The following is a 16,586-nucleotide window of genomic DNA, read 5'->3' as shown; positions in this document are numbered from 1 at the left end:
CGGGCGTCACGTGCAGAGCCTACTCCCCCTGAGTGTCCAGCTGGGCGTCTGTATGTTCCGTCTGATGTCTGCGATCGTTTGATCTGTTGGGCTCATACATCACCCTCCTCTGGTCATCCTGGCATCGGTCGGACGGTGCGCTGACTTGCTGGGAAGTACTGGTGGCCCAGTTTAGCTAAGGACGTGAGGGTGTATGTTTCCTCCTGTTCGGTTTGCGCACAGTGCAAGGCACCTAGACACCTGCCCAGAGGGAAATTACAACCCCTTCCCGTTCCACAACGGCCATGGTCACACCTATCGGTGGATTTCGTGACGGATCTTCCCCCGTCGTGGGGTAACACCACGATTCTGGTCATTGTGGATCGGTTTTCTAAGCCTTCTTTCTTTGCCCGGTCTCCCTACGGCTCTACAGACTGCGGAGGCCCTGTTCACCCACGTATTCCGGCACTACGGGGTGCCTGAGGATATAGTTTCTGATCGGGGTCCCAAATTCAAGTCTAGAGTATGGAGGGCGTTTATGGAATGCCTGGGGGTCTCGGTCAGCTTTACCTCAGGTTTTCACCCCGAGAGTAACGGGCAGGTGGAAAGAGTCAACCAGGACGTGAGTAGGTTTCTGCGGTCCTATTGCCAGGGCCGGCCGAGGGAGTGGGCGGTTTACATCCCCTGGGCGGAGATGGCCCAAAACTCCCTCCGCCACTCCTCTACCAACCGGGTTATCAGGGTCATCAGCCGGTCCTGGCACCATGGCATCAGAGCCAGATCGAGGCTCCTGCGGTGGATGAATGGTTTCGGCACTCAGAGGAGACATGGAACGGTGCCCGTGTGCGGCTACAACGGGCCGTCAGGAGGCAAAAGGCAAGTGCTGACCGCTACCGCAGTGAGGCCCCGGTGTATGCACCGGGGGATCGGGTCTGGCTCTCGACCCGAAACCTGCCCCTTCACCTGCCCTGCCGGAAGCTGGGTCCGCGGTTTGTGGGGCCATTTAAAGTCCTAAGGAGACTGAACAAGGTTTGTTATAGGTTACAACTCCCCCCTGATTATCACATTCACCCCTTGTTCCATGGGTCTCTCCTCAGGCCGGTGGTGGCTGGTCCACTCCAGCAGTCTGAGGTGCGGGAGGTTCCTCCGCCCCCTCTGGACATCGAGGGGGTCCCGGCGTATACCGTATGGACTCAAGGCGTCGGGCAAGGGGCCTTTAGTACCTGGTGGAGTGGGAGGAGTACGGCCCGGAAGAGAGATTCTGGGTACCAGTGGAGGACATCCTAGATCCCTCATTACAACAGGAGTTTCACCGTCTCCACCCCGATCGCCCTGCGTCCCATCCTCCTGGTCGTCGCCGGTGTCAGCGCGCGGTAAAGGGGGGGGGGGGTACTGTCATGACTTCCGCCGAAGTCGGCCCTTCTCCTTGTTCGGGTGGTGTTCGGAGGTCGACGTCACCGGCTTTCTAGTCACTACCGATCCATTTTTCTGTTTTGTTTTGTCTGATTACATACACACCTGTTTTACATTCCCTCATTACATTCCCTATTTAACCATCTGACATACATTTCTGTTCTGTCCGTGATTGTTTATGTCGTTAGTGTTCGTGTTAGAGTTTTGTTGTATGTTCCATTTTTGGAATTTTGCTTTATTCTTTGAGTAAACTCAGTTGGATTACTCCATACCTGTGTCCTGTGCCTGACTCCGCTTTCACTCTGCACCCAAATCGCTGACACTCTGTGACCGCTGTTAACTTCAGAACAAAGTTGACTACAATACAAAGACGCCAATTTCTTTGCAATTGTTATAAACAAGCAAAGGGTAAAAATATGCTTCAAATGAGAACCTAGGTGACGGCATTAAATATAAATACGGTAGGCTACATAGGCCTGAGTGTACAAAACATTAGGAAAACCTGCTCTTTCCATGATATAGGCTGACAGGTGAATTCAGGTGAAAAATATGATCCCTTGTTGATGTCACCTGTTAAATCCACTTCAATCAGTGTAGACATGTTAAAGTTGGATATTTAAGCTTTGAGACAAATTAGACATGGATTGTGTATGTGTGCCATTCAGAGGGTAAATGGGTCAGACAAAATATTTAAGTGCCTTTGAACAGAGTATGATAGTAGGTGCTAGGAGCACCAGTTTGAGTGTGTCAAGAATTGCAATGCTGTTGGGTTTTTCACGCTCAACAGTTTCCCAGGTGTATCACAAGTGACCAAACATCCAAAGGACATACAGCTAACAGCATACCAGTGGTAAAACAACGGGTCGTTGATGAAAGAGGACAAAGGAGGCACGAATTGTGCAGAATTCTGGAGTTAGTCCACTGACAGTCCAGTACAACATTGGTACCCAAAGACCCATAAAATAATGCACAACTTGTTGTACCTTGACATGAATGGTGTATGGCAGCTGTCGACATTACAGGGTTCCACTTCTTTCAGCTCAAAAATAAAACTGCGAGTGCAGTGGGCTACAGAACGAAAACACTGGACACTGGAGAATTGTAAAAACATTGCCTGGTTTGATGAATCCCGGTTCCTGCTGTTTTACGCTGATGGAAGGACTAGGTATGGAGAAAACCACGAGTACATGCATCCATCATGCCGTGTGTCAATATTGCAGGCTGGTGGTGTGTTTTCATGACACACATTGGGCCCCTTGATAAAAGTGGAGCAACGTTTGAATGCCACAGGATATCTGAACATCATTGTCAATCAGGTGCATCCCTTCATGGCAGCAGTGTATCCATCTGCAAATGTATTTTTGCAGCAGGATAATGCCCCATGCCACAAGGCTAGGATTGTCCAGGAATGGTTCCACAAACATGACAGTGAATTCAGCTTATTGCAGTGGCCTGCCCAGTCACCAGATCTGAATCAAATTGAGCATCTGTGGGATGAGATTGAACAAAATATTCAGAGTAGAGATCCACTACCAGCCAACTTGACACAACTGTGGGAAGCATTGGAGTCAACATGGGCCATTATCCCCATGTAACACTTTCAACACCTTTTAGAGTCCATGCCCAGAAGTATTGAGGCTATTCTGAGTGAAAAAAGGGGTGCAACTCAATATTAGCACGGTGTTCCTAATGTTTTGTACACTGTGTATTTCAATCATATTTAAATAAATGTCATGTTCAATCAACTGAGTTCTATTTAGCTAATTGTAGGCTACCGTCTATAATTTTTGCCTCAATTTCATGATGTGTAAGCCTAACAACATGTGGTCAATGATGTGCCAAATATTTGATTTAGTGCATAGCCTAAGCATTAGAATAAGCCTCCTCAATATTTGCAGCCATAAGTGATATTTTCTTTCTAGGAGCTGACCCATGGTCAGTATCTAATGTTAACGTAAGATATGAATGGAGGACGCTGATCCGAGAGCAGCCCTTTCTTTCGATCCTATCAGCATCGACACATGCTCTAACAACGCACTTATTGAAAGTTCTCCCTACGTGGTGTTTTGAGAAACGCATGAGTTCTTTGGCCGTTATGGAAACGATACATTGTTAAAACACTCATAAGCTGAAGTTCCATCACTATCGGGAAAACGGGCCACGGCTATTACTTCATAGATTTGGCTATTTGCATTTATGCAAAACATGTGGATTCTCCCTTTAAAGAGGGGTGGGGGGTGAATGTCAACAGCTGCTTTACATTAAGATCATGCCAGTTCCTGTAAGTGACTATTAAAGTACTGAATATGATTGAGCATTAGGAAAGAAAACAAAAATTCAGGGCGAGTCCCCACAGACTCCCCTCCAGTTTTTTACTTGTTGATGGCTTCTTCCCACTAAGGGGACCTACGTCGACATCTTTTGGGAGTCTTTTTCTTTGTTTGGTGCAGTCCAGACTGGCCTTGACTTCAACGTCCAAGACGGGACTCCCTAAAAACAAGTGACTTCATCAGGGGGGGGGAAGTACAATTAATTTCGTCCCGGTACGGGACCTCCTATATGTGCACGCAACAAAATGTTTTATGTGGTAATCATATAATTTCATTCATTCATTCATTCAATGGGATCTCTGTGGGCCTAGTCATTTAAAAAAAAAAAAAAGCATTACCTTTTATTGTGGCATAAACACAACCAGTCATGATGTTTCATCTGATTGTCAGACAATCACGTCAAATGGCTCCATTACTAGGCTACCTGCCTACGTTCATCCACTCACAACATATTACCAGCCTCCAAACAGTGGTGAATGGAAAGAGACTGTTACTCAAAACACCACAAAGTGTAATGACATTTGGCGAATGGCATTAGGCCAGAATTTGTGTGTCCACTGCTGTCGGCGCACGTCTCGGTGTTGGCCACTCATCTCTGCCTTGGCAAAATTCTATCTTTTTGTTAAACCCTATCACATTTTCTAGCGTAGGCTATACCACCCGTTTTCAAGTCCATTTGCTATTTTTTCATGCCTCTGACATGCAGTAATGATAAAAAGTGGTGTAATAGCCTACAGTTTTGACATTTCATTTTAATTATTGTGATAGGCTCATGTTTTAACGGTAAGGCGTACAGCCTTACTTTCACCTCTGCTTTTCTTAGCAGGTTAGTTTTTCTAACCTGCTGCTTTAATGTTCCTAACCTGCTGGTATGTTCTCCTAACCTGTTAGAAAAAGTTGTAGCTGTATCGAAGGGGAATGTTTTTAGGGAATCTCATCCACGGACGTTGATTTCTGTTCTGGTCCGGCAAACAATGTTTGGTTCAGATTTGGTCCAGTCTGTACTGGACCAAATCTGAACCAAGCATAGACATCTATGTTTCACAAGTTTGGACAGCACCGTACAGTAGAGTAGTGGTTCTCAAACCTCTCCATGGGGACCCCAGGCTGTTCCATGTAATTGATCTATTCCAGAGCTAGCACACATGATTCAACTTGTCAACTAATCCTCAAGCTCTTGAATAGTTAGTTCAGAGCTACAGCAAAAATAAATTTTCTACATATGGAAAATACATATTTTAAACTTCCTGAAAATACTTATTTTCACCTTTCATTCAGAACCTAAAATGAACCTAACTTCAATGTCTGGAAAATGTGTATTTTAAACAATTTTGCTTACTAAGTTCAGATCTTTGGGAATACACTGAAAAGTAACTTGACACTTGGTCAGTCAGTGCAAATTTGGATTAAAATGGCATGAAGAAAATTGCATTGACAGTGGAGGGTGTACTGAATTAATGCATCATAATGTAAGAGCTGGATTTTTTTCTGGTTGTTCGAACATGTCTTCTGTCTCGTCTGTTGATCTAGCTAATTAGCTAGCTAGCTAATGTGTATACTCACTGTAATGCACAGCCGGTACGCTACTTGCAAGTGCATTGGCCAGGTTTTTTATCAAGACAATTTGTTTTATCAGCTACAGTTAATGTTGTGAGAGGCTGGTCTTGGTTGAGGAAATGTAGGGTAGCTAGCAGGGTTTGTGCTGAAAATGACATCTGGCTGCACACGGAGCTATCTAGCCGATTTGACTGTAACATGCTGGAATAGATAGATGTATTATAAGTTAGCAACGTGGCAGTTTCCCAAAGTTTGGTGTTGAATATGAACTTTACTTTGCTTATATTGTCAACATTGAGTTGTGGATGGTGCACAATCTATACAGCTATGGAACAGTCTTGTTGGCTTGTAGCTACTGGCTAGTTGGCTAGCTATCTGGCTATAATAGCAGACAAGGACGTTCGCTAGCTTATTTGTTGGTGCTCTGATTTAGTTTACACAGATGACTTCAACCATATGAAAAACCATCCATAGCTAAATATACCTATATAACTAGCTTATTTTGCTTGTAGCTTTCTTCTCATCTACTGGTGTTAGCTAGCTAGCTACAGCTGCTAGCCTGCAAGCTGCTTCTGTTGCACAGCAACCAAGTTGTTGGTCCTGGTTTTAGAACTCTGAGATTCGGCTGAAAAGACATATGCATTGTCATAAATGCTACAAAAGGCAGCACATTGTTGATTTTTTTATTGACCGAAATGTGCACATGGGAGCGATAAATTAAACAGTTTATTAGAACTGTTGCACCTATTGTACAAACGTATTCAGTTCAAATGGATCCAAGTCTAATTGTCCCCTTATGGACGCTGCAGTGTCTAGAATTTGATCAAGGTTTGGGCAAAAAATTGTCTGACTACCTTAATGCTAAGAACCCTGTTTAAAATATGTTATAGTGGTTCTCAAAAACGGACAGATGGATCATGACGAGAGGCGGAGAATGTGTTGTGTACCTACAATCAAGTTGATTAATTTTAATCGACGTTGGTGTCATATTGGCTTAGATATAATAGTAGGGAGATTTGAATTTAACATTGAGATTCAATCAAGCCTTACTAATAGTACATGGGACTATTATAAACTGGGTAGTTCGAGCCCTGAATGCTGATTGGCTGACAGCCGTGGTATATCAGACCATATACCATGGGTATAACAGAACATGTATTTTTCCTGCTCTAATTACGTTGGTAACCAGTTAATAATAGCATCAAGGCATCTCTGGGTTTGTGGTATATGACCAATAGTCCAGAGGATCCAGAGTAACGCTGAGTGTTTTTTGAGACGTCTATACAAGCATCAAGATGAATTGTCAGATCCAACAGAATATGTCTTTGTTTCTTGGGACCTATAACTAGCATCTCTGTTTTGTTCAAGTTTAAAATTAAAGTAAATGTTTGTCTGAAACACAGGCCTCCAGGGTAGGCAATTTTGGTGCTTCACTGTGTTTCATCGAGATGTACAGCTTTGTGTCATCCACATAGCAATGAAAGTTAGCATTGTGTTTCCGAATGACATCACCAAGAGGTAAAATATGTAGTGAAAACAACAGTTGTCCTAAAATGAAACCTTGAGGAACACCGAAACATACAATTGATTTGTCAGAGGACATACCACACACACACACACTCACATGGATGGCATGATCAGCCAGGTAACCCGTGATACAAGTCAGTATTTGAGTATTCCAAAGGTTGCCAGTTTGAATCCAGCAATATAATTTATTTTAATTTTAAGCCTATCCCAACCTTAACCTTTACATTAACCATTTGGACTGAATGCCTAACCTTAAGATTCCTGAGTTAATTCCTGAACTTAAGTTAATGCTTAAACACTTTGAAATTTGACTATTAGAACAACTTCTAAATTTGATGTTTTAGAAACATCTAATTAGTCTAATTCTGACTCGAGACTGTGAGAGCTGGTAGGACCAAATAGCTAGCAACATTGACAAGAAGCTGACGTGGTGAACCATAAGTGGCTCATTTAAGCTAGTTTTATCATGTCCTTGATACCATGTCTTGTTTTTAGGTATTTTGACTGATGTCACGTCTATGCTAACATGGCTAAAATTCGCTAGTTAGCTAACCAACAACTGTAACGATGTATTTGAAAGAAAACAAGTGCTCATTGTGCAACTTTATATAAGTTTTCAATAAACATTGGAGACACAATCTAAGCCAACCCTGTCTGTTTTGCCCCATAGTTGCACACAAGTTGGTTTTGTTGCTAAACAACCAACCCATCTATGGAACTCAAACCATTTCACCCCCACAGCGCTGTCCACCAATGCATACGTAGACATGCCGAACTGCCCTAACACACGCACAAACATATGCTGTAGACACACAGATTTTCTCAGTTTGTTACTTATTCCAATGAACACCAAGATGGCTTTTTTTTTACTTATCTAAATAAAGGATTTTGAGAGAGTGAACGAGTGCACACTTCGGGGAAGGAAGGAAGTATGCAGAATGGTAAACCCAGAAGAAAGGCTTCTGTAGCCTTTACATAATAATTTGTTCTTAACTGACTTGCATTGTTAAATAAAGGTTAAATAAATTAAAAAGTAAATAAATAAAGATCCCAGTCGATACTAAAAATTGCTGACTAAGAAGAATCTGATTTCAATCAAATTTCACTCAATCAAATTGATTTATAATGCCCTTTTTACATTAGCATATGTCACAAAGTGCTCAAAGACGCTGCATGGTCATTCTGATGTCTGCATTGGTCATGCAGCGTTTAAGGTGACAATGCCTCTGCAGAAGTCAGGGCATTCATACTTCTTGCGCTTCGCGGAGTAGTGCAGCGCTGTTGAGCAGAGCTGTTGTGAAGGAAGTTGTCAAGGAAGTGAGTTTGTGTTAACACAGGACCTCCAGCCCCCACCTACCGTCAAACAATCACGTCAATGCGGAGGTATATGGAGCCCTCCACATTGTTAAAACTTTCGGGAGGTGCACGGTGAGAGCAGCCTCTGCGTGCTTCTGGAGGCGACGCAATTGCATCACACCCTCAAGCGTAAATGGGCTTTTATACAGAAACCTCAAAGAGCAGGCAATGCAGATATAGAAGCACGGTGGCTAGGAAAAACTCTCTAGAAAGGCTCTGAGGGGTGGCCAGTCCTCTTCTGGCTGTGCCGGTGGAGATTATAATAGTACATGGCCACTAAGGCTAGATCGTTCAAATCCCAGATCCCCCCCATAACTCCTCCCCTATGAAACATTCCGGGAGAAGGGAAGGAGCCTACGGATGGGGAATGAAATGGAACGTACCATGGTGGCTAGCATCCTGGGGTCCTTGTAAGGTAGAAGCCCATTAAGGAGAGCATCAATATTTCATTGCTCAGAAACATAATTGTAGAAGTTTCCAGCAGCAGAACGCCCAAGTGTCTCTCTCACTCTATTTCTCCCTCTTTCTCAGGCTTCTCTTTCCCTCTCTCTCGCTCTTTTCTCCCTCTCTCTCCCTCTCTTCATCTTTCTCCTCTACCTCCATCTCTAATTTTCTCTCTACCTATCTGCTCTGCTTTACATTGTTAAATTATCCCGGAGTCCTGTTGTTAGTCTCAATAGTGGGAGGGCCTCTAATGTGTGTGTGTGTGTGTGTGTGTGTGTGTGTGTGTGTGTGTGTGTGTGTGTTTCTGAGACATCAGTGAATAATGAGTGAATCAATTGTCCCCTATTAAATTCATGTATCTCTGCCTTTGGTTGAAAGTCATCGCTCATCTGATTACCTCACTGACTCATCGACTGGGCAGCTAACAGAGACTGTCCAGCCAGGTGGTACTGAACCTAACACATTAAGTAAACACATCTCAGATCGTGTCAAGTTGTGACAATTAAAAGGAAGCGGTATGCTGTAGCTCAGCTAAAGATGGCCTAAGTCTCAAACGTTCAAATCGTCCTATTTTTAGAGTTTCATTCCACTCAACAACCTAGCTGGGAAATACACGTTGAGAATTGCATAGGAATGCCCACTATTCTCCTGCAGTTCTCCACCCTCACCCAGTTAGTGTTCTTGAAACGAGAGGTACTCCCCCCTCTCCCCTCTCCCCTCTCAATACTTTATGCCCTTTACCAGGCAAAATTTGAAGTCCTTCGAAAAAACCCAATCAAGCCGGATGACAGTCTGCCAACACAATGCAAACAACACCCCCGGACCATTCTCAGTGAGCTCCAGCCCATTGCCAAGTAATTTCACTGGTGTCATGACTTTTGGTGCCCGCCAAACTTGGCCAAAGCCCACCCGAGCCCGCTTGAATTCACGCTGCATCAGGAGGTTCCAACCTGCCTAAGCCAAATAAAATTGTATGTTTTTTCTCCAGCTCTTTCCTTTATTGAGTGAAAATGCTGCTATCACCTTCTACTGTGTTATTTAACGCCTCCAACAAACTAGGCTTTCCCAATGTCATGCTGAGATAGACTAGTGTTGATTGCAAATGACACACAATGCGATAAATTATGCCTTGCTCAGTTGTTCACTGAATTGTAGATTGGCCACCCTTGGTTGATGAAAGCAGCGCAGAGGTAAGATGGCCAGGTAACTACTGTTTGATTTGACAGGAAACTGAACTAGGGTTTGTAACCCCAGTGCTGAGCTAGTGTGTAGCAGCTAGTTGCTGTATGGCATGTGTTTGTCCTAGAATTGTGTGCATGTCCCTTATCGACTGAGGTGAATGAAGCTACAGTACCAAGATGATCATGGATGCAGTCATTTTGGCTTGTTTTTGTCGCTCTCTAAATAGAGTTGTTTTTGCCGCTCTCTAAATAGAGTTGTTTTTGCCGCTCTCTAAATAGAGTTGTTTTTGCCGCTCTCTAAATAGCGTTGTTTTTGCCGCTCTCTAAATAGAGTTGTTTTTGCCGCTCTCTTAAATAGAGTTGTTTTTGCCGCTCTCTAAATAGAGTTGTTTTTGCCGCTCTCTAAATAGCGTTGTTTTTGCCGCTCTCTAAATAGAGTTGTTTTTACCGCTCTCTAAATAGCATTGTTTTTGCCGCTCTCTTAAATAGAGTTGTTTTTGCCGCTCTCTAAATAGAGTTGTTTTTGCCGCTCTCTAAATAGCGTTGTTTTTGCCGCTCTCTAAATAGAGTTGTTTTTACCGCTCTCTAAATAGAGTTGATTTTGCCGCTCTCTAAATAGTTGTTTTTGCCGCTCTCTTAAATAGAGTTGTTTTTGCCGCTCTCTAAATAGAGTTGTTTTTGCCGCTCTCTAAATAGCGTTGTTTTTGCCGCTCTCTAAATAGAGTTGTTTTTACCGCTCTCTAAATAGCGTTGTTTTTGCCGCTCTCTTAAATAGAGTTGTTTTTGCCGCTCTCTAAATAGAGTTGTTTTTGCCGCTCTCTAAATAGCGTTGTTTTTGCCGCTCTCTAAATAGCGTTGTTTTTGTCGCTCTCTAAATAGCGTTGTTTTGCCGCTCTCTAAATAGCGTTGTTTTTGTCGCTCTCTAAATAGCGTTGTTTTGCTGCTCTCTAAATAGCGTTGTTTTGCTGCTCTCTAAATAGCATTGTTTTTGCTGCTCTCTAAATAGCGTTGTTTTGCCGCTCTCTAAATAGCATTGTTTTTGTCGCTCTCTAAATAGCGTTGTTTTTGTCGCTCTCTAAATAGCGTTGTTTTGCTGCTCTCTAAATAGCATTGTTTTTGCTGCTCTCTAAATAGCATTTTAGAGCTTTGTTTAGAAATGCAGTAGGCCTAAATCAGCTTTCTATAAATTCCTTGGAGGGGAGAAACAATTCCTTGGAGGGGGCGTTAGCACTGAACATGATGTTTCTAACTTGAATATTTTCATTTTCAAATGGATTAATTTGAATAAATTAGGGCAGATACAAATTAAGAGTTGAAGAAGTTATTCAATGCAATTGTGGCAGATCCTGGGGAGAGGCCACTGCCACAGACCAGAGCTAAGAGGGTCTCAGGGTACAGTGGCTCAGTGAGGCAGAGTAAATGCTTCAAACTTAGGCTCTATTACATAATTGACCAACACAAATGCTTGTAAATAAGGAACTTAAAGTATAAGTTTAATAACAAAGGTTATCTTAAACTCAAAGTATTTTGTATCCGTTCTTCTTCTTCTTTAAGGCAGACTATATTTCTGCCACCTACTTACTATACGGGGTATTGAAACACCAAAACAAAAATCAATTTGCGGGAATGGAGGGTGGGACCCGGCAACACACAGAATAATAATAATAATAATAAAAACCATCCCACTCCTTCAGTCACAGTTCAAATCCCATCCCTAAACAGGTGCAGGTGCCTGTGAGGACAGAGCATTCATCGACAGGATTCCTTGTAATGCCTCTGCTGTAAAATCCCTGAGTCCCAAAAAACGCTCAGCTGCACTCACAATGATGCCTATTTCCTCAGATCTCCTTTCTGTTTGCGCTGTGCAGTTGATAACCAATGTAATAAATGCTACAAAGTCCACCTTCTTAACATGCAACATGTCAGGATCCCTCTGCCAAGGAATATTCTCTGGTTCCTCTACTCCTACTACCATTACTTCCTCAACCCCACTGCTTTCTTCCAATCTTCTCACTGCCTCCAGATAGGAGACATGCTGGACAGCCCTTATTCTTACCACCTCCGTCTCCTTCACCCTAACAGGACACTTCAGAAATGTGGGTGCATGTTCACCACCACAATTGCAGCATTTGGCTCAGCTGGTATACGATACACATTACCAAATATTTTGCATTTATCACACTGCATGGGTTTGGGCATGAAAGCTCTCACCTCATAAAACCTAAATGCATGTGAGAATGCATGTGAGAAAAAGCAATAGAATGGATGGAGTGGGCTTCCTCACTCCACCCATCATGCAGGTCAGTCAGTGTGCACCAATCACTTGATTCAATTCTTCACATATGCTTTGCATTCACTTCTAGTGCCACAACAGCGATAACGCCCTTGATAGACACCTTGCTTCGAAGAGCCACACACGACACATTCCAATCCGATTTCTTGTTGAGGCGCAGAGCAAGCTCCTTCTGTTCCATAGATTCACAACAACAATACTCTCATAAACGCCACCTCATGCAACGCATCCACCATTTTTATAGAGACTTCAATCGGATCTCCCAGGTAACATCGATCCAAAAGCCCTTACAACTGACCAAAAAATAATCAGAACTAGGCTTGGATTTACTCGATTCCACTACCACTTTACTTCTCTTATTTCCTTTTGTATTCTCCACTGGAATGCAATCCTTCTCGCTCATCTCCTCTTGACACGCCATCTGATTCAAACGGAACATCCGCTTCTGCCATTTTCCCCCTCGAATCATCAGTCTGTCTCAGGACACAGCATCGTCTGCTGCTGTCTCTTTTTTCCCACTAATGTGAGCAGCTGCAGCCTAGTCAACTGTTGGGGCTGATTGACCAGTGTTAGTTTAAGACAATTTTCAAAGCTATTTCTGATACACGTTGCTGATTTCCCATGTCCACCCATAACTTGTGCTTGGTCACCCCTAGGCCCCCCAACTAAACAAATCATTGCCCCTGCTCACAGCAGCAACTTCAGACATCAATTTCAGTGCAATCCAATAAACCCACCACGCCACTTATTCAACTTACCAGAGTGCAGAATCTCTCAGGTGGGTTCCCACAGGTGATGCCTGGTGGGTCCACCTTGACCCGCATGTAGTCCTTCATGGACTGGGCCTTGGGCTGGCATGCATACTGCTCCCACACCGCGCCATCGTCCGTGCTCACCAGGGACTTGCACAGGTCGTACTGGCCCAGTGTCAAAGAGGCGAAGCAGTGCAGGAGGAGCAACACGGCCTGACAGAGCATGGCAGGTCCTGGGAAAGCCACGAGCGGGGTCTGACGATGAGTGGGGTTTGGCGGTGAAGGGCAAGAGAGGCCACGGTAGTCAGAGCTTGGGCGAAAAGCATGGAACGCGACTAGGGATCATACAGAGACAGAAAGTAACTTTGGCATCACCATGATGAGTCTACGTGCTCAACTGAGCGATAGGGGACGGTTCAGTGATGAGGGAAAACAAATACAAATGCACTAAGATAAATAACTGTAGAGCCGTTCAATAGAAGTGGACACACAAATAATCACGGCTTCTTTAGGAAATGACACTTTATTGTTTTGACGCCTGGTTTGGAAAAGACGGACAAAAAATTGACCAGGGGGAGGCGAATGTCACTATGAAACTTCACATCTACTTCAACCATAGTGGTGCCAGTGCTGTGGTGGTGGCGGTAGGGGTCGTTGGGATATCAGCAGAACAAATCCATACTTCAGAGGTCCTTTTCCGCTGGGAGAGACAAGAGCTGTCCGCTACGAGGGAGGATGAGGTGACGACGTACTTAGATACATCCATCAGGTCGTGATGCCCCGGTCCGGCACCTTGCCTCAGTGATAGTCCTGGGAAAATGAGGGGAATTATGAAAATATTAGATATTATAGAAATGATAGAGTGAAAGAGAGAGAATATTATATACTACAGATATTATTGAAAGAGAGAGGTAGAGAGAGAGAGAGAGAGGGAGAGAGAGAGAGAGAGACCAGTATTCCTATCAGATGTTTGTATGTAATGCTGTACATCGTCGTGCATGTAACATATTTCAGAGAGAATATTTCGAGAGTTACACACGAGCTTTTAAGTCATACAAGGTTTGATGCCAAGTTTCAAAAGTTGCGGGTGTGTGAGTGTGCTTTTGGGGTGAGACGTATTGGATTGTTCATTATAGAGTGGAAAGCTCGTCCCCTTTCTTTGAAAAATAAGTTCGTATGCGTTATATGCATGGGAGGGGGGGTGAACTAGCAAGTGAATGTCACCCCGCCACTTATTTAATTCGTTCCATGAAACATGAATTGTCCTAGCTTCAACTGCGTCACCATGCATTCATTTAACATGCTTATAGCTGACATGGCGCTTAGTAAATTATTACGCACACCTCTGCTGTCCTGGTTGCGCCCCTGCGGAAATACACGTGCTAGTGCCGCCTATGCGTGAGAGTTTGAATTGGCATCAAAATGCTAGAAGACCAGAGGTCACAAAATACGTTTTAATGGGAATGACACTGACCCTCTTCACTGTCCGGCTACGATGTGGCCAGAATCCCACAAATATGTATTCCACGAAAATTAGGTGAAGCTTTTTTCAGTTTATAGTTTTGAAGTGCCAAAGCGGTTCTCTGGCTCGAAATACCTTATAGGGTGTGTCTGACAGACTGCTGCTTCTGCTCGCTTTCAGCAGCCCGAATCGAAAGTAGCAACCGATCAGGCTGCATTTCATTTGGTCATAAATAACATTATTTCTAAACATTTATATAAAGTGACAACTTTTGAATTTATTATAGAGTAGGCCTAACAACATTTAGAGTAGTGAGTGACAATTTAGTCTAATAGTCTCGAAGTGAGCGTTGCGTTTTAGTCTCACTTCGAATAGGTCTCGTAATCTCCTCAGAATTTATTTTAACAGTCAAACATTCTGAAGCGGGTCAGATTTATTAGATAAAACACTTATTTAGCCTACTTACTTCGAAGGTTCATCTGGGAGAGCCACTCCGTGTCCCATTATTATACGAACGCCCCTCTGCCATAAGCCCCGCACGGCTCCATTCACTACCCGGCTCCCGCGGTGGTGTTGGCTACTGTACTCCACTCTGGTTATCTGATGCGGTCTCCTTGTTACTTTTTTCTCGTGCCTGTTACTTTTTTATTACACCACGGATGACCGTGTCCTAGATCTGGAAATGGGAGTTGGAGAAAAAAAGCGAAAGCGTGAATTCCGGCTTGAAAGAGTATCAAAAGTAAGAAAATATTGACGTTGAGGAAGGTCTGGTGCTCGTACTTTCCCACTTTACAAGCTCAGCTTTATCCGGGATGTTCAAGCGCAGAAAGAAAAAAAGCTTTGTGGAAAATCTCCCCCTTGCTCGCTCTCTCTCTCTCTCTCGCTCGCTCTATCTCTCTCTCGCTCATCTCTATCTCTCGCTCTCTCTCTCTCTCGCTCTCTATGCCTGTGCTAATTCCTTTTTACCATCTCTTTCAATCACTACCCGGGCTTTTATCTGCTAGCCTGAGCCAGGGCGGGTTGCGCAACTTCTTACCCGGTCTCTACGCTCTCTAGCACGGGCCAAGCGGCACCAAACTGAACCGTCCCACCAGCTGATCAGCAAGCGCTGCTTAAAGGAACAGCGGAGAAGTGGAGCTATAGCCTACAGTGTCATCCACTGTGTCCGAGCGTTCAGAGAGTTGTATCAGAAATGTTTAGCAGCAGATAAGCCAGAGTTGTTTGCTCACGTTGGAGGAAGTGGTGGATAGAGGGCGGTTTAGATACAGGACATAAACCACGGTTCGGGTTTACAGAGCCATTTTTGGTGGCTATTAAAGCTGTCTGTTTGTGCAAAAGAGAAGGCGCGTACCGCTATTACAATCAGCCATAGCATGTTGGATCAATTGCAAAATGCAGCACTGCCTTTACACGTTTTGTAATTTAATAAATGATACCTGAATCTATTACTTTAATTTAACAAATACTACTGTTTAGTGTTTTTTTTAGACCTATGAGAATAATGGAAATAATTACAACACATTGAAGCGCCCATGAAGTCTAGGCCTAGTTAGATTGTTTGCATAACAAAATTGTAAGCTATTTCAGACTATATTGAAATAGCTTCATAAACTTAATTTCAATTGATTATATATTGATACGTTATAAAAACGATTTGACTCAATCATTAATCATAAATATGAAGCAGCTTTGAGGGCAACTTCAGAAGGGAATTTGATACTGCTTTCCACCTGGCTACCACTACCCTGGTCAACTGCCCTGCACCCCCTACAGCAACTCGCCCAAGCCTCCCCAGCTTCTCCTTCACCCAAATCCAGATAGCTGATGTTCTTAAAGAGCTGCAATATCTGGACCACTACAAATCAGCCGAGCTAGACAATCTGGACCCTCTCTTTCTAAAATGATCTGCCGAAATTGTTGCAACCCCTATTACCAGCCTGTTCAACCTCTCTTATCGTCTGAGATCCTCAAAGATTGGAAAGCTGCCGCAGTCATCCCCCTCTTCAAAGGGGGAGACACTCTAGACCTCAAGCCCCATATACTACCCACCACTGCGACCTATACGCTCTCGTTGGCTCTCGCTTTATACTCGTCGCCAAACCCACTGGCTCCAGGTCATCTACAAGTCTTTGCTAGGTAAAGCCCCGCCTTATCTCAGCTCACTGGTCACCATAGCAGCACCCACCCGCATCACGCTCTCCAGCAGGTATATTTCACTGGTCACCCCTAAAGCCAATTCCTTCTTTGGCTGCCTTTCCTTCCAGTTCTCTGCTGCCAAAGACTGGAACGAAC

General features: G+C 43.8%; 1 protein-coding gene across 3 annotated transcripts in view; it reads right to left on the bottom strand.

Moving 5' to 3' along the window:
- The window catches only part of LOC110523300 (netrin-G2), a 126,889-nt gene extending 111,411 nt beyond the window's left edge, over nt 1-15,478 (bottom strand). The window contains exons 1-3 of one of the 3 annotated variants that reach the window (XM_036976911.1): nt 15,331-15,478; nt 14,761-14,970; nt 12,839-13,642 (exon numbers count right to left, since the gene is read on the bottom strand). In XM_036976911.1, the coding sequence (XP_036832806.1) occupies nt 12,839-13,057 (219 nt within the window). In that variant the 5' untranslated portion in view covers nt 13,058-13,642; nt 14,761-14,970; nt 15,331-15,478. The other 2 variants (XM_036976910.1, XM_036976909.1) reach the window with 2 other exon arrangements.
- Nucleotides 15,479-16,586: the final 1,108 nt, after the last annotated feature.

The sequence above is a fragment of the Oncorhynchus mykiss genome, chromosome 5 (assembly GCF_013265735.2).
Source record: "Oncorhynchus mykiss isolate Arlee chromosome 5, USDA_OmykA_1.1, whole genome shotgun sequence".
In the NCBI taxonomy this organism is placed as follows: domain Eukaryota; kingdom Metazoa; phylum Chordata; class Actinopteri; order Salmoniformes; family Salmonidae; genus Oncorhynchus; species Oncorhynchus mykiss.
The sequence above is the reverse complement of the archived record's forward strand: the minus strand, read 5'-3'. Positions and strand labels throughout refer to the sequence as shown.